The sequence below is a fragment of the Culex pipiens genome, chromosome 1, assembly GCF_016801865.2.
Source record: "Culex pipiens pallens isolate TS chromosome 1, TS_CPP_V2, whole genome shotgun sequence".
NCBI classification, from domain to species: Eukaryota; Metazoa; Arthropoda; class Insecta; order Diptera; family Culicidae; genus Culex; species Culex pipiens.
The window spans coordinates 37,211,895-37,229,958 of NC_068937.1; the positions used below are offsets into that span (position 1 = coordinate 37,211,895).

The 18,064-nt window shown below is 39.5% G+C and overlaps 2 protein-coding genes across 5 annotated transcripts; one reads left to right on the plus strand and one right to left on the minus strand.

Moving 5' to 3' along the window:
• Positions 1-1,645: 1,645 nt before the first annotated feature.
• LOC120414167 (thioredoxin reductase 1, mitochondrial) lies at positions 1,646-11,697 on the minus strand. 3 transcript variants are annotated; one of them, XM_039575222.2, is made up of 3 exons: positions 11,474-11,697; positions 3,359-3,579; positions 1,646-3,301 (listed from the first exon to the last, which is right to left on the minus strand). In XM_039575222.2, exons 1-3 carry the CDS (start codon positions 11,487-11,489, stop codon positions 2,045-2,047), a joined length of 1,494 nt encoding a protein of 497 aa, XP_039431156.1. In that variant the 5' UTR covers positions 11,490-11,697; the 3' UTR covers positions 1,646-2,044. The 3 variants fall into 3 exon arrangements, with proteins under 3 accessions (XP_039431156.1, XP_039431154.1, XP_039431153.1); XM_039575220.2 differs by lacking the exon at positions 11,474-11,697 and adding an exon at positions 4,578-4,858; XM_039575219.2 differs by lacking the exon at positions 11,474-11,697 and adding an exon at positions 3,668-3,793.
• LOC120414168 (C-factor) lies at positions 10,826-17,656 on the plus strand. Of its 2 annotated transcripts, none has more exons than XM_039575223.2 (4): positions 10,826-11,241; positions 16,811-16,862; positions 16,919-17,109; positions 17,176-17,656. In XM_039575223.2, the coding sequence occupies exons 1-4, from the start codon at positions 11,116-11,118 to the stop codon at positions 17,548-17,550; spliced, it is 744 nt and encodes a 247-aa protein (XP_039431157.1). In that variant the 5' UTR covers positions 10,826-11,115; the 3' UTR covers positions 17,551-17,656. The 2 variants fall into 2 exon arrangements, with proteins under 2 accessions (XP_039431157.1, XP_039431158.1); XM_039575224.2 differs by lacking the exon at positions 10,826-11,241 and adding an exon at positions 11,608-11,742.
• The last annotated feature ends 408 nt before the right edge of the window (positions 17,657-18,064 follow it).

Below are 18,064 nucleotides of genomic sequence, written 5' to 3' on the forward strand. Positions count from 1 at the left end.
CAGGTACCGCGGTGGGGTTGACGTCGGGTGCAAATTTGATTTGCTTCGATGTTTGCCACCAGCGCTGGAGATGCACTTAGGCTCATTTTTACTACTTATTTTAGCTTTTTTTGCAACCCCATCAAATTTGAGCATGATCAGAAAAAACGATTTATAGATATTTTTGAGCAATTTACTAGAATTTCGCAAATAGACTATTCATCGTATTTTGTTATTTGTATTAAAAATTCTGGAGTTTTTTTAAATGGTCCTATAAGCTATTGTCTTTCATATGTTTATAGGACCTTATCAAAAAAAAGTCTAGAATTGTCCATCGATTCCTTATGTCGAAATAAGCCATTTTGCAACATTAATTTCCATAAGTGATAAGAAAACATTCGAAAATCTGTACCTCGAGAAGATATCCGATCGATTTGGTGTTGTCGGAAATGTTGACTTAAAGACAAAAAGTGCCAACTTATGAGCTATAGGGTATGACGGAAGTTTTGTTTTTGGTCATGATTAAAAAAAATTGAAAATAATAAAAATGCATACAAAAAATATTCTAAGATTCAAACGAAAAACGAACTTTTATAAAATTTTGACAAAGCGCGTTTCTGAGTTAAAGCCATTTTGAGGTTTAACAATTCAAAAAAGTTGTCTTTTTCAAATTTGAATATAAGTTTCTATATTTGAAAAAAAAAAAATATTCAAAAAGTTGAGAAAATTATTGCGCAATTCCCACTAACTTGGACTTCGCACTAAATTATTGCTACCGATCGCACTATTGCGACTTGTCAGACGGGCTTGGGAAGTTTTGAATTTTCCTCAAAAATGATCAAAGCGAGCCGAGGTTAATCGCTTCTTTTCCAGCTGTCACTCGCAATTTTGAAGTGCGAAAGTCCAGTTTGGTGGAAACTGCGACTGGAAATGAAAATAAACAACGAGCGGTTGCCTAGTTTTGTGAATTCTTGTTGTCAAAAGTGCGAGAGAAAACTGCGGGCAAAATCCAAGTTACAGTGAAAGGATCAATATCTACAATTTGCTTTTTTGGACATTGTTGATCCGACCTTTGGTTGCTGAGGTATGGCTTTGCAAAGAAAAAAAATTACCGAAAATGGTGATATGTTGGAAACTTGATCAGGTTTTCAACATTAAAAAGTGAAACTTGTGTGAAAAAATCGGTCAGAAGTCCCTTCTCGAGATACAGATTTGCTATGGGTTGCTTTAAAATTAGTATCGAGACTTGCATGAAAAAACTAGTGATGCAAAATCGGTTTTTTGAACATAAGGAATCGATGTACAAAGTTTCATACAAATCAATCATACAAAAATTAGAACCAGGATATGTTTTGCCGAAATTCCAGAGAACTTCTCTTTTGAGGTGGAGTGACTTCTATACATGTTTTCTCGTTATTTATTTTCTGGATCACCTCAGATTCTTAGGAAAAAATGAATACATGGGCAGACATTAAGGCAAGGTGGAATTTCATCATATTCATTCAATCAATCTTAAAAAAAGGAAATTCATCTATTGAAAAATTTTAAGTGAAGAAATTATATTTTTAAATAAAGTCACGTCGTAACTTGTCGATGATAAATCGAAATTCTAGACCAATATTTTTTAACAAGTGGAATAATCACTGTCGAAGAAAAAACAACCATATTCTACACTGCGTGTTGGTTTCTTTATTATCAATTTTCAGTTTGCATTCACAAATATGGTTTGCTCCCTACATGTGAAAAGTACATTAATAATGATACTGCTGCTGGTGTGTTTGTAGTGTATGTGTATGTTCGTGTTTCTACTTGCATGCTTGCTTACTTTAATAATCTTCTTCACTGCCTTCTGCCTGCCTAGTCGATTCACACTTTGTCGGCGCAACTGCAAATTTAGTACGTGCAAACAAAAAAGTGGGGGTTTATCAATTTGTTTATCTACTAGAGCCGAGAATAGAACAGTCACAATTTGATTGCGACCTGCACCCTGCTTCCTACCGTATTACAACAAGTACACGAGCATCAAGAGGCGAATGTGTGTGTTTGTTTTAGGGTGCCTTCCAGCTTAGCTGCAGCACGTGGCCGGAGTAGGATCCAGTCCTGAGCTCTTGGTGATCAGCAGACGCGTGAATTCCTCCGCGACCGTCGGGTGGATGCCGACGGTGTTCTTCAGGATCTTCATCGTGAGGCCGGACTTGACGGCGGCGGCAAATCCTTGGATGACTTCACCGGCGGCGGGTCCGAGGAAGTGCAGTCCGAGCACCTTCTGGTCGCCCTCGAGCAGAGCCACGGCCTTCAGATAGCAGTAGCGGACGCTGCGCTGCGGGACGAAGAACTCGGTTGGCTTGTAGTACGCGTGGTACACCTCGACGTTTTCCTTGCCGTACTTGGCCTCGGCGTCCTCCTCGCTCAGTCCGACGCAGCCGTACTCAAGGGGTGAGAAGACGGTGGTGGCCACATCGGTGTAGTCCATCACGTCGGACTGGTTGTTGAACAGGCGGCGTGCCAGCAGACGACCGGCATGGATCGCAACCGGGGTGAGTTCCGGCTTCTTGTAAAGGACGTCACCGACGGCGAAGACGTTGTCGACGTTGGTTTGCTCCTGCACGGTAACGTCAAGCTTGTCCGACTTGTTACCTTCGGCGGTAACGATGCCGGCCTGGTCCAGCTTCAGATCCTTGGTACAGGCGGTGCGGCCAATCGCGAACAGGACGGTGTCGTAAACGTCCGAACCTTCCACACCCTCGTCCGAGGCGTACTTTACCAGCAGGCGTCCGTCCTCCTGCTTCTCCACGGACGTGGGCTGAGTCTTGTGCATAAACTTGATGCCCTTCTCGACCATGGCGTCGCCAACCATGGTCGCCATCTGCTGGTCGAATCCACGCAGCAAGATCGATCGCACCATGACGGTGGCGTCGTAGCCCAGACCCTTCAGGAATCCGGCGCACTCCAAGCCAATGTAGCCGGCACCGACCACCAGCGTTTTGCCCGGTTCCTGGGGCAGGCTGAAGATGTCATCGCTGGTGATGCCGTACTCCTCCGCTCCCGGAATGTTCGGATACCGGGGACGACCTCCGACGGCGATCACCACGTACTTGGTGCTCAGCACGCGCTCCGTTTTGTTCTTCATGACCGCCACCACGTTGTGCGCGTCCTTGAAGTACCCGAACCCGTTCACGTACTCCACCTTCTTGTCGCGCAGATCCACCCGCGTCACCCAGTTGACCGACTTGATGTGGTTCTGGACCGACTCGGTGAGCGTGGCCCAGTCGTGCTTGACCGACGCCGGCTCGGCAAACTTCCAGCCGTACGGTTGCGAGTCCTGGAAGGAGAATTAGCAAGATTAGCGGGGCTCAAATGACTTTATTTCGCGTATTACATGAATGGCCTCGCCGAGCAGGGACGCCTGGTGCATCAGCTTCTTCGGGATGCAGCCCACGTTCACGCAGGTTCCGCCGAGGCCCCACTTGGTGCCACGGGGCGACGGCACCACAAAGTCGAGCACGGCCACCTTGGCGCCAAACTGGATCGCCTCCTTGGCGCAGGCCAGACCGCCCGAGCCGCCACCGATGACCACCAGGTCATAGTCGTAGTTTTCCTCTGCGAAAGAAGAAGGTCGAAAATAGCGCGCGTTAGACAAGATAAAGGACGAAACCATGGCGGTGCGGTGTCAGGTTCTGATGATCACCTGAATCGGACATGGCGAGCGGACAAACGTTGGAAAGCAGAAGCAGCAAGTGATGGAAAAGGCCGAGCTGATTTAGCGTCGTTACTGCCGGTGAACTCATTCGTTACGTTCTACCAATGGAGCTAATGGTCTTTGGTCAGAGCAAAATTGGTACAAAAAGAAAATGTTTTATTAAGTATTTATTTGTGTTTGCACAGGCGAGCAAACAAATGGGAATCGTAAATACATATTAAATTGTCTCCTCAAACATTAAAGTTTAATGGCCTAACCAATTTTACAAAGTTTGTTTATTTATTTGTTCATTGATTTGATAAGAAGCGATAAAAATGCTTATTCATAATGCAAACTGATGATAGCAGCGCTGAATAATATTAAAATTCCATATTTTTATCAGGCTTCATTCAATTCAATTTGCCTTAAATTATTTTCAAAGTTCAAAATGTTTTATAAATTCTTTAAAAAAAAATAATTACGTTTTTAATTTTAAGCATTTAGGCCTTGTTAACCATTTTGTAAGTAAAAATACTAATCATAAGAAAGTTTTAAATCCCTATACAACACAAGAAAAAAAAAACACATAATTTTAACTCATCAGCTTTTTGACATTTAATTACAGCTTCTAAAAAACGTTCTCAAGCAAATTCATGTCCAGGTTGGACCGGTGAACTTGGATTTAGTTCCATAGAGTAATCTACGTGCGCATGTATTGCGTGTACGTACACGAAAAAGATTGAGGTTAAATTTTGTACCCGCCAGCAAAACAAATGGGGTGCTAGTGTGTGTGAGATCGGGCTTAGATAGCTCTATTCGTAAAATTCCTGCACAAATCCATCAACAAAAAACAGCTGCTCTCATTCACACCAACGAACCCCTCCCGTGAATGAACCACCACCACACACGACCAACTTACTCGCAAACAGTGGCGTGGTGTGCGTGCTTATCAGTCGCGTGAAGCGCACATTTATAAGGTTCCCCACACGTCGTGCTACAAGCAGTGACATTTCTCTACGACGGACGGACTTCTTGTTCACGGATTGCTGCGCACTGTTATGAAATTTTTAAACTTTCACCACACTTTAAATTTGACACTTTCGATCTGTTTATCAATACTTTCGGAGAGGACTACTTTTGCTGGCTCATGTTTAGCCGGAAGGGCTTGCTTTAGACGGTCGTTCCGATTGAATCTAAGGAACTTGTGTGTTTTAGAATACACCGCAGCGACTGGTCGCTAATCTCGTGCACTACTGAATGGGTGAAATCGGCAGTGTGCCGTGTGATACAAACATTGCTGCGTCGTGACGTGCCTCTTTGAGTGTGTGTGCGTGAGCGTCTGGGAAACCTTAGCAACTGAACGCTAAAGTTTTTGGATACAATATTCTTCTAAAATTGCACTTTTTTTAAATATGTTGCAAATTGTGGTTCTTCATCATTCGTCATCCAATAACATAAAAAAAAATTAAAATGAAAATTTAATAGAATATTTTAAGAAACTGATGACTAACCGTGACTTGCACATTGGGGTGATACACACTAAATACATTTCCTATCACATCTAACAAATTTTTCCAGATTTTTTGTTAAGGCAGAAAAAACACTCATCGCTGGCTTGGACTTTTTTTAATACTTTTTTGATAAATAACTTTGTCTTTGGACTCTATATAGGGAGGAGTAGCAATCCAGATTTTTCGCGAAGCGAAATGAAACACATAAAAGCAAATTTTAGAAAAAAGTGCAAGATTTAGAACACTTGTATCATTCTTTCATTCATGAAAGTTTCACTTACCAAATAAAAGAAGAAGATTTTCTTTATCATATTTATACACATGACATAGTTTTGTTTCAGTACTTAAAAGTTGACTTTCAATCTTTTAAACAACAAAAAATACAAACGCTGGGTTGTTAAAATATCAAAATATCAGCTCTCAGCAACTACAATTATCCCGCCTGAATAATCATGCCTCAAATACAACTGCTTTTCTCTCCTTTTTGAAACTCTTAGCGCCGAACATAGGCGAACACGTTTTCGTGTTTACACACTCGCGATTGAAATTTTCCTTTTCTCTCTCATTCCCGCTTCCACGATCATGCTACCGCAACAGCGTTTAACCACAAAAGCCGCCACAAAACCAATTTCGCAAAAGGCAGTTTAACGGGACGTCATGCGTGGTCGGCTCCTAATCGCCATCTCGCGTTCTCTCATTGCAGTTTTCTGAGAGATTTAGAGACTCAGCGGTGAGAGCGCATAGTCGAGGAAAAGGGGAGGAGTGATAGAAAGAGAATGACATCGCTGGGAATCACGAGACACATGAAGAGATCTCACAAGCAATAGAGGAGAAAAGCAACTCGCGACAAAATTTTGAGGCTAGGAATTTTGACAGGTATGATTTTCATAAAGTATTCGCCTCCTTTTCTCTCCCACAGAAAACCTGGGAACGAGGTAGCTGTCAAACTAGGCCAAAATGTTAAAGTCACTCACAAAATGAACTTTGAGTGATTTGTGTTCATTTCTGACGTCACGATTTTTTCCTCTATAGTGTCGGCCGCTATACTCTCGGATATTTTTGATGCAGAGATAATCTATTGTCTATTGTCCCCGCCCGTGTGGATCAATCGGACCGCGCACTGGACTCACAATCCAGAGGTCGCCGGTTCGAATCCCGCGGCGGGCGCTCTAAAATTCTTTTTGTAAATATGGGTATTCGGCGCCGTCGCTCCGTGCCATACTTTCATACACTTAGGAGCCCAGGGCGGCGAAGTCCTTGTAGATAAAAAGGAAGACACTAGTGGTTGGTACTAGCAATGGTGGCCGACAGCTATAAAGTCAACTTCGTTTTTTTTTTGTTCGTTTCGATAATCTATTGATAGCTTTTCTATCACTTATTTGCAACACTGCGCTGATTAGTTGAGCGCAGCCTTTCCCAAACATCAAATATCTAGTGGCGCTTTTGCCTTGCCTACACTTTCTTAGAACTGTCACGCAAGAATGTTGCACCATAGCTGCAACACGCCGTGCGATACTATATAAGCTAGCGCTTAGCTTCTGAAATGTTCAGTACCGAAAACGGTTTCGTTAAGACATCGCGTTATTGGTAATAATAATGTTTCCAAAACAAATCCACCAAAATTTTAACTTTATCAATACCACTCAAGTTGGAAGGCTGAAGGTTACATTACACTACGGCAAAAAAACAAACTCGCACTTTTGACAGTTTGTCAGTTTGCCTGCTTTGTTAGTTTGCCTGGATTTGTTTGTACAAACGTCAGCCTGCATACATTTTGCCTTGTTTGCGAGTTTGCCGAGGATATAAATTTTCATTTCCAGCATAAAAAACCATAAAATTAGATTCCCATATTGCCAAAACTCGTATGGTTCGGTAAATGTCCCCCCGCGGAACCTACCAGAGGGCACCGGCCGTTCTTTACTGTGGCCAATATCCTACCCAACCCCACTGCCCGAAATCTTTCCAGTTTGTCGGTTCCACCAAGCAATAGCTGGATACCGGTAAGCCACCTGAAAATCTGCTTGATAGAGGAATTCCATTCGTGTTGGTGCCAAAACATGCAGTCATAGACCCTGTAAAAAGTTTGACAGTTCTCAATCTGATGAATCAGCCTACGAAATCGGGTGCCTTCTAAAACGACCGACCAATAAACCTACTAAGTTGGTATGCGTCGATGCCAAAGTTTCAGTAGATCAATTAATCGGCAAATTAAATTGGCTTTAGTCGGGCATGCACGGAAACACACTAAGTTGGTCAAAGAATCGGTCAATGAAATACGTTTTAGTGTTGTTTACTAAATGGACTTAGGTAAATTATTGTCTGCGTTAATTTGAACCGGAATTCCTGCAATTTTCAATGTTGTAGCAAAAAGTAGCTTGTACAAAGTTTGGTAAGTATTTTCTAAGTGTTTCAATAGTCCTTTTTAAGAAAAATAGGCAAGTTTATTGTTTCAAGTGTTTGTTTGTTTTTAAATGTTTTCAAGGTGATGAACCAAAACCTAGTTTTGAGGTAGCGGTCCCAGCAGAAGGCCCGGCGCTTCAATTGACCATCGGTGTATTTACTTAAATCTTCTGGGGTAAGTTTTTGTTATGAAATATCGAATAAATTTTAATCACAGAACATTTGGAACTTTGTCCGGAAGTTCTAAAAAATAGACAATGATTTCTAATTCGTAAATTTATTTTTAGGTGATTGAACTAGCAGCCGAAACGTTGTAGGTATGTAATCCATTACTTTTTGGCAGCTAATTCATACGCCGGTTCCATTAAGATGCAGGTTCCCGGATTTTAATCAACCTACTAATCGGCCAACTTCGTATGATCGAGTTGGCTGATTGCGAATACCGATTCGTCGGCTTACGTCTGGGTTAAATTTCCATAAGCGTATGTTGCAACATCGGCCGATTAGTCGGTTATTTCGTCAGTCGATGCATCCGACTAAACCCGATTATATTTTAGGAACAGTAGGGTGTTTTTTTCTACAGGGCGTGTGTGTGTGCAATAAATTTACCACCGTGAGATCAGTCTTTTAAGAAATCTTGGTAGGCACTGAACTTTTCTGAGAGTAAGTGCTAGCTTATATAGTTTCGCCAGCTTGTTGCAACCATGGTGCAACATTCTCGCGTGATAGTTCCACGAAAGCAAGAGACAATGCAAAATTTACTAAGTGCTAGATACTTGAATCTGGTTAATGTGCTCGGGAAAGGTTGCGTTCAACCAATCAGCTACCGAGATTTTCCCGGTCTGAATTTTTATTTTTCATCTTAACTTTTGAGTACTTTAACAAAGTTTTATCAACTTTACTTGTACTTTCACCCTCTACAACGCAACCCCGCCTTTAGACGGGCTTCGATTTAAAAAAAATCGCCAAAAAACAATTTTTCAACCAATTTTTGATCTTTATAAAGCATTGGAAAAAAGAACTCTTAAAATTAAAGAGAATTTATGGTTTGGAAGTTTCACTTGTTTATGTGACTTCGACAATGTTTTTAAAAATGTAATTTTTTTAAGAGGTCAACTTTGGCTGTGTTTTTTACTAAAATTTCCTAAATTTTAAGTAAAAAGAAGTATGCAGTAATTTTTCTAGTGTCCCAGACTATGCCTCTACGCAATTTAAATAATAATGCTGCTATTTTATAGCAGAAAATGTGAATAGGCCAAATACTACCAAAAACAAACATAAACTAAACAAGATAAATGCAAATTAAAATACTAAAAATGAAACAAGAAAAACATAAAACAAGCGAAGTAAAGTTTTTCGTAGAACAAAAGTTGCTTTTTTTAATTTTGAGTTTGATTTTTTCCTTCAAGAACCACAAGCGTACGCACCTTCCTGCATGAGGCCATACACAATAATTTGCTCTTAAAACGAACTGAAAACTTTTGATACTTGATCTATTCTGTAACTTGTGAGGAGAAAATTTGGGAATCACTATGTCATATATGAGGAGAAAGATAAATTATGACCGAGTAATCCAGACTCTGTACAAAAATCTGAAACCTAAATTCCATGGAATGAGCAGGGCCACGGTCTATACAAAAAAAAGACAGGGTTTGAGGTCTAAAAAAAAAGTGTCCACGTGGTTTATGGACAGACATTTACCGAACCATGCGAGTTTGGGCAATATGGGTACAAACTTCATGGTCTTGAGGCTGGTCGTAAAAAAAAACTATGGGAACAGCATCTAACTCCATCGTGCCTCTAATGTTGCCATATCAGCACTTTGACGTTCAATTACAGCTCATAAAAAGCGTTTTCAACTGAAATCGAGTGATAAATAGCTCAATAGGAAGTGAGCAAGCAAGTTTCTATCAACAGTTTTACAAAATAAGTTGTTTAAATAGTAAAAATCAGCAAATTGGATGGAGTTAGGAGCGAGTGCTTAACCTGGCAAACATACGAGATTTTTTCCTACACCTTTTTGTTCAAGTTTTCAACTTTACTCTCGTCGGTGAGAATTAGGTACTAAAGCCCTAAGTCAATTTTTATGTACAACGGTAAAAAAACACGATTAAAAACCATTTCTGATCACTTTTTTTCTTTTTAATGCAAAAAATTTTTTTTACAATACAACATTTTTTTGATGGATCAACTATGGTCCCCTTGGAACGAGCTGTCAAGAAGGACCACGAGGTTAATTTTTCAAAATTGATTTAAAAATCCATTTTGAACTCTTTGTGGTCGTACGAAGGGTCATTGTACTCAGAAAAATAAGCTTTATCGCTGTGAACAATAATATCAGTAATCTAAGTTTCATTTTAGGACCCAATTGCCGGTAAGAATGATATTTTTGGTTTACATTTTCGTCGAATTACAGTCATCCCTCATATTCGGAACAGTTTACAGATCGGCCAATGTTCAAAAAATCATAGCAAATCGATAATTGAACTTAATGATTCGCTTTTACCTTCATTTGAAAGCTTTTCTTGCGATCTTTCGAATGCTGTAACGAACAACTGCAAATTTTAACTTTTATATCAAGTTTTTGAAGAAAAACTTTGACCCTTGAAATCCACAAATTCGGAACACTTTTTTCTTACGGATGTAAACAAACTTTGGATCTCTCCAGGAGTACATATTTGTAACAAAATGATGACTTCACACTCTGCAACCAGTGAAACTCAAGCTTAGTGATGTTTTATCCATGGTCTGATAACTTTTTTTGTTAAAATATTAGTTAAATTCAGGTGTTCTACAATTGTGGGAGACATAATAACATCCCACAATCATGGAACAGGCAGTTTGGAGGCAGTGTTTTGCTGCTCAGGATAAAATAGTCTTGAAATGAGGTTTTTTGTTCAAAAAGTACTACTTTTACTAGTGAAAAAGCTAGAAAATGTCTAAATAAGGGTCCTAAAAATAGTAGGGTTGAGAGAAAAGCTGCATTTGCCATGCTATTGACAAATTATCACAAAAGTGTTCCGAATTTGTGGGTGTTCCGAATATGTGGGATGACTGTACTTGCACTTGCACGCAGAGCTCTGTTCAGAAATAAAATTTGAATTCAGTTTTCTTCGACTTTTTCATCTTAGCCAAATTTTGCGTGTACAACTTAGCTCACAACACAATCAAAGAGAATTCTGAGCTTTCAGTGGTGTGCAACCGCGGACAGTCTCCGCTGAAACCCCCCTGCACACACACACGTGAGACCACTTTTCGCGGACATCGCGCCGAATAATCTACCAACACCGTGGGGCTCCTCTCTTCGGCCAAGTTTAGTGAGTGTGCTCGTAACTCCGCGCAACCTTGATACATCTTGGAGGGATCCATCATAGGCAAAGCCGGACAGAGCAGAAGCCTACTAATTGTCCTCGCTGTCGCGACTATATTCGGCATACCTACTACGTTAATTACGTCACCAGATAGTGTATCGCGGTTTTCCCCATCCCTCTTGGGGCACAGCGCAGTGTTCGTTTTGACCATCCGGTTGCCTAGGCGCAGAGCAGGATGAATTCGATCCTAATCACCGGCTGTAACCGGGGACTGGGCCTGGGGCTGATAAAGAGCTTCTTAAAGTTACCAACGCCGCCCCGGCACGTTATCGCAACTTGTCGCAATCTGCAGCAGGCCGAGGTATATTGTCTTTCACGTTTTTTTTTTCTCTTCACTCTCTAGCACAGTAGGCTAAATTCCATCACATTGCTCTTTAATCGTTCGAACTAAATCATCATGTAAATGCCATTTGCACTAGAATCTAATGGAATGCTCTAGAGCTTGCTCTTAAGGGGTTTCACACGCACATCATGATACGGCACATTTCGCTTGGACACTGGTGGATAGATAATTACACGGAAATTGTACTTACGATTGATGGGCGCCATGTTTTCTGCGGGTCTGTGGATGTCAACCTTGTTTTACTCCGGCCAACTAGATTGCGTTTGACGCGAATTTATCCGACGACGACGGCGAGGAGGAGGTCTTGCGAGCACTTGACAAAGATCGGTTCTGTCACTGTCACCGGCGGGTCACGTATCACTTTCGGTCCACTTCAAACCTTGCGACCTGCGGGAGGAGACTGTTGGTTTGCGTGCGCGCGTGCTGTTCGTATGAATGGTTGTGAGCGAGTAAATGCTGGTTGGTTTTATATATTTTGTTTGTAAACGTAAAACGTTGGGCGGCCGGGTGCGCGTGTGTTGGTAGTGGGGGATGACTCAAGCAAGCCTGTTGTAGGGTTTTGTGTTGCGTCGTACAGCGCGATGTTGCATCAGCTGTTGCAACGTCACTGCAGGAGACTGTTCCAGAAAGTGAAGTGCAATGGGGCGATGTAACACAGTAGGAAATTAAGTTTTTTGTATCTTGTATCTCTTGCCAGGCCTACTTCTTTGCATTTAACACAGAGATGATTCTTTGAAATTCTTGGCGGACCCTTGGATATCATTTGCTCCAAAAATACTCGCCGGTTGGCAATATTTTCTAATTCTCATGTCTTGCCTAGCGATTTAACTTGGCGAAAAAGAGCTTTAAAGGGAGTTTGACATTTGTTCAGGGTGGCCACCTCGAAAAGAAACTGGAGAATACCAGGAAATTGCCTGACAGAGCGGGAAAGTATTCTAAGTTAATATTTTTTATAACAAACTCCTCTTAAACTTATTTAAGATTTTTGTTTTACCTGGCCTAGTTTAAAAAAAAACTTCTTGATTTTTAATTCTATTGCAAACGTGAAAACTTTCATCATTGCCATGATTTTTCGTTAAAACATTTATACTTGCGTCGCTATCAATATTTTGCCAAAATTCCTTCACGAGTTGTTCGGAATAGTACCCTTCATGTGTTGATACTTTTTGGTAACGATTATTCAATTCCTTGTAAAGTTATGGAAATCGTCATTATCCAATGATTGCCAACTAGGACGTCAATGATTGTACCACAAAATTATACAAATTCTGAAACTTATTTGATTTGGACCAAAAATTCCTTCAGTGGCTTCAAGAAGGCCACAATCGGCACATACTGGTTCATTTTGGTGCAGAAATTCGTTAAATTGAATGCAATACAGAGCATTTTAGAGTGATGATCAATTTTCTTTAAAAATGATCAGCGGCTTCACCGCTGTCACAAGCAATAATGTTGGTATTCTTTGATTTTTTATTCCTATTATTAATTAAATAAAATATCAGAGAATATAGGGAGAGGGGGTAGGGAGGAGGCTTTGAGATTTCCATAAAAGTTTCCACATAGTTTATGGATGGTCCCTTATACGATTTGCAGGATGTTTTTATTTTCAGTTTCCCTCAAAACTTTTTGAAACCTGGCAAGCAGAATAATAGTAATTTATGCAACAAGTTGCAAAAAGATGATTTTTTCAGCACGAGTCGTACATTTATTCAACGAGGTTCACCGAGTTGGATAAATACGAAGAGTGCTGAAAAAATCAAGTTTTGCAACGAGTTCCATACAACATTTTTTGCAATTCCGAAAAACATTCATTAAGTGCAATTTTAAGTCAAATTTTCATGTATTTTGTCAATGAATCGTTTAAATCAAAAAAAAAAAAATGCTGAAAAGTGTTACTTTTCGAAACAAGTGCTGAAAAGTTCAACTTTTCAGCACCCATTTCAGTGCTGAAAAGTAGAACTTTTCAGCATTTATTTTGAAAAGTGTTGCTATTCGATTCTGTTATTTTTGGTACAGAAAAGTAGGCTATTTTGTCGTTCAAGAATGACAGGAAAAGTAAGTAGTTTAACGACGGAATTGCAAAAAAGTTTTTTTTAGCAAAGTGGCTACCTCGGGAAAACCTGGAAAAGATCAGAAATTGGGCCGACAAATGAATTTAATATGTTTTCATATTATTCTAAATATTCTGAATCGATGAATCGGGAGAACTATGTTTTATATTGTGTAATATATTCAAGCTACTTGGTTTTGAACTTATTCTGTTGAGTATTCCATAATATTTTTAGGTTTTGAGAAACAGTTTTGAAAATTTTAAAATAAATTTCTAATGAGATGTCAATTTTTCCATCATCTTGCCGCCGTTGAAGAAGTGAAATATTATTGCCCACCAAAATGAAGATAATGACTGCAGGTATCATTCTCATGTAACAGATTCCAGCCAGATTTGGTGAAATGCACAATATCGTCAATTTAGTTTGGTAGACCCAAAATATGTACTAGGTCCAAAATAGGGACAAATACCATTCAAAAAACTTGGGAGAAAAAAATATAGTATTATTACTTAATAATTTGAAAACTAATGATTTCAAAACAATTGGGCAGGTGTTAAACGCATTTTAATACCATTTTTTCATTCAAATGATAATACCATGGCTCGCCATTTCAAATTTATGCTAATTTTTTATTTTTTTGCCCTTCCACCCTAGACCAGAGTTGAGGGAAATAAATTTCAAAAAATATTTGCAATATACATTAGTAACATTTTTTTCTTCAAAATTTTGATTTAAATTTTATAACATTTTTTTTCCTTTTTAAAAAAAAGTGTTGGTCAAACTGGATCATCACTTTTACCGGCAAAAAAAAGTTACTACATATTTATAAAATACAATCACTTTTAGGTCGATACAACGTGAAAATGATAGTGAAATTCTTGATGATTTTAAATTATATTCTTCATCTAAAAATTGATTTAAACAAAATATTGACTATGTTTTAGACATTTTCAAAAAATACTATTTGATAAAAAAAAACAGCACTTCTAAATGAATTTTTAACTCAAAAGATAAAATTTTCAACAAATGACTATTTTGCATAATTCTGATTAAAAGTGAAAATAATAACTGTTACTTTTTCTTATAGTAACTAGCAATTTTGCCGGAGATACAAAAAATCGTTTCATGATTTTACCATGTGATGTAATTTGATGTTAAAAAAATCCGAGAAAACTCCATTTGGTGTCGGTCAAAACCAGATAAAAGGGAATTTGAAAATTCTTATTTTTTTATTTTTTTTTTCATAAAATTATTTTTATTAGGTCCTTTTTGGTGCTGGGACCTGGTTAGGACCGAGTCGGCTTTTGTAATTACATTTGACTTAATAATTACAGAGGATCTTGTGTGTAAATGTAAGTGGGAGGGGAGCCGATTACCCGCGGCCTACTCAGGGTTAGTAGGGAAGGGATTGATGTTAAAGACAAGGCGTGGGAAGGGAAGGGGGATTGTGTAGGGGTCTTGGTTGGCTCTTCTGGCCTTTGCGTATTGTCCTCAGCCGCAACTCGGTGTCCAGCTACTGGGGCGTTCTTGCTTTGCTTCCGGTGCAAACCAGAAACGACGGCTTTGTGTGAAGGCGAGTTATACTAACTGAAGGAAAACTAACTGAAGGAAAACTAACTAAAGAAAAACTAAATGGATATTTTGGAATCTAAGAGGAACTGATCGATCGGATAGAGAACATCAAGGTCTAGTTGAGATAACGCGTCTCGCGTCGGGATTTCTGGTGGTCTTCCTCGGGCCCTGAGGGTATCTGTCAACTTAATTCTGTGAACATGGTGATCAGGACACGCCCATACGAGATGGTCGATGTCCTGATAACCCTGCCCACAGTCGCAAAGGTTCGTATCACTCATGTTGATACGGTAAAGATGAGCCTTGGCATTTGAAAATTCTTAGCTGGTGGCCATCCTGATTTCAAGGCACTTTAGAAGTAAGAAGAACTTTACAAATTCATTTTATATTTTCTATTTTTTTCTTCAAAAATTCCAAAATAAAAAAAAACGGCATGGATCAAATGTGATATATTTTACTACTTTTTAGAATTTAAAAATGTTTTTGTTTTTGTGATTGACCTATTTTTGAGCTGACCGAACCACGTAGCCAAGTGGTAACGCTTCCGCCTCGTAAGCGGAAAATCGGAGTTCAAATCCCGGCTCGGACCAACACAGCTGGTAATCTTCTACCTTCTGGATTCGATTGCTTAGTAAAGGGACAATGAATCCGCTTGGTAAATACGGCCTCGTAGTTCATGGGAAAAAAATACTTATTAGCTTTTATTTTTGAGCTCATGTAGATTGACAATAAAAGGATTAATTGAATATTTAGGTTTACCTCTATGTTCCTTAAAAATTGTTAACCCTCTACTGCCCAAATTTTTTTTCGAAAATATTTATTTTTCCCGTGTTCAGGAGTTCATTTTGAGCAACTTTTGTTCTACGAAAAACTTTACTTTTCTTGTTTTATGTTTTTCTTGTTTCATTTTTAGTATTTTAATTTGCATTTATCTTGTTTAGTTTATGTTTGTTTTTGGTAGTATTTGGCCTACTCTACCACCTAATATAATTACATTTCGCCTATCTATTTTTTTCATGTTGTTACAGTCACTTTTTCAATTTTTTGCATGTTTTTCACATTTTCTGCTATAGAATCGCACCATCATCATTTAAATTGCAAAAAAATGCGTAGAGGCATAGTCTGGGACACTACAAAAATTACTGCATACTTCTTTTTACTGAAAATATAGGAAATGTTAGTAAAAAACACTGCCAAAGTTGACCCCTAAAAAAATGACATTTTTTAAAACATTGGCAAAGTCACATTAAACAAGTTTAACTTCCAACCCTGAAATTTTCTAAAATTTTAAAAGTTCTTCTTTCCAATGCTTTTTGAAGATCAAAAATTTGTTGAAAAATGGATTTTTGGCGATTTTTTAAATCGAAGCCCGTCTAGAGGCGGGGTTGGGTTGAAGAGGGTTAAGAAATGATTATGCTTCTTGATGTTACTCGAGCTTTTAATTTTGCTCAATATTTGCCAAATGGCCATAATTTTTTTAATGTACTCTTACTTAAATTTCAATAAGGCTTCGTATGCTATGTACAAAACCTATGTTTTAACTAAACAATAATAAATCCTCGTCGAGATCGTGCTCGAGCTTGGCTGGCATCAGGCGGTCAGTAAACAAAAAACCACCTAGAAGTCGCGTGATTAATTAATCTGTACAACTTCAATGTCTATTCCTATTTTTGAATAAATCCGACACCAACCAAAACCACCTGCACTCGTCAGTATCACTTCATTACAGTACGTCATAACCGAGATTAGCGATTAAGCATGACTATCAGCTTTTCCGTTTTCCTTTTCAATTGCGACGTCACCGTTTATCATTATCTATAAATGCTTATACCTAGTAGTGTGGTGGTTCACCGGGGAGTGCGTAATGCAATTTTCCTGTTCTCATTGTCTGACCTTAATTTCAGGAGCTCAAATCCCTGGCAGAGCAACACTCCAACCTGCACGTGCTTCAGATTGGTAAGTTATGAATTTACACTAATCATTAAAACTTGTAACGAGCACCTCTGTTACAGACCTGAAAGCCATCGACCAGTACGAGAATTTCGCGAAGGAAGTCGAAACGATTGTCCAAGATAATGGGCTGAACGTGCTGTTCAACAACGCTGGCGTATCTCCCAAATCGACGCGACTCAACTTTACCAAGAGCGAAGATCTAACCGACACGTTCATGACCAACGTGGTGGCACCGATTATGCTCACCAAGGTTCGGACACCATCACGATGATAACTCCGACTCTTTTATCACGACGATAACGTGTTTGTTTTGCAGGCCCTCGTCCCGTTGCTGAAACAGGCAGCCGAGGCGAATGCTTCTGCACCGATTGGCCCGACCAAGGCTTGCATCGTCAACATGAGTTCGATTCTGGGCTCGATCGAGGCCAATTCCGACGGCGGGTTGTACGCCTATCGGACGTCCAAGTCGGCGCTCAATTCCGCGACCAAGTCGATGAGTATCGACCTCAAGGGGAACGGGATTATGGCCGTGGCGCTGCATCCGGGCTGGGTTCGCACGGACATGGGCGGCTCGAAGGCACCGCTGTCGGTCGAGCAGAGTTGCGCAAAGATGGTGCAGACGGTGATGGGACTGGGGGAAAAGCAAAATGGGGCATTTCTGCAGTACGACGGAAAGGGACTGCCGTGGTAGGTGGGATTGAAGGTTGGGAAACAGTTTGTGATGTACCGGAGCCTTGTTGAATGTTATTTTCCAGAAAAAATATATTAAAAAGAAATCAATTAAAGAGATATAAAAATTACACACGATTTTTTTTCAAGAATTAGGCCACTGTATATTTTTAAACAGAAATTTAGAAATTCAAGTATTTAGACATTTTAAAATTGAAAAAAAAGACAAAAATAAATCAGAAATTGAAAAAATTTAAAACTCGAATAAACAGCAATTCCACTTCAAATAGGAAGCATCCAAATCAAAAGTGCTCCAAATTTGGCGTGGGAGGCCAAAATAATTAGACCCGTATTTTCTTTACTTGGCGGTATGGCGTTTTTCGTAGATTTTTCGCAAAAAGCACATTTAAAAAAATCATCTTCGGAACGGCTGAACCAATTCTAAAGCGCCACGTTTCGAAAGAAAGGCTATTAGTTGGGCTTTTTAGGAAAAAATGGGTGATTAAGATACTTTCTGTTTGACTTTGACTAAAAAA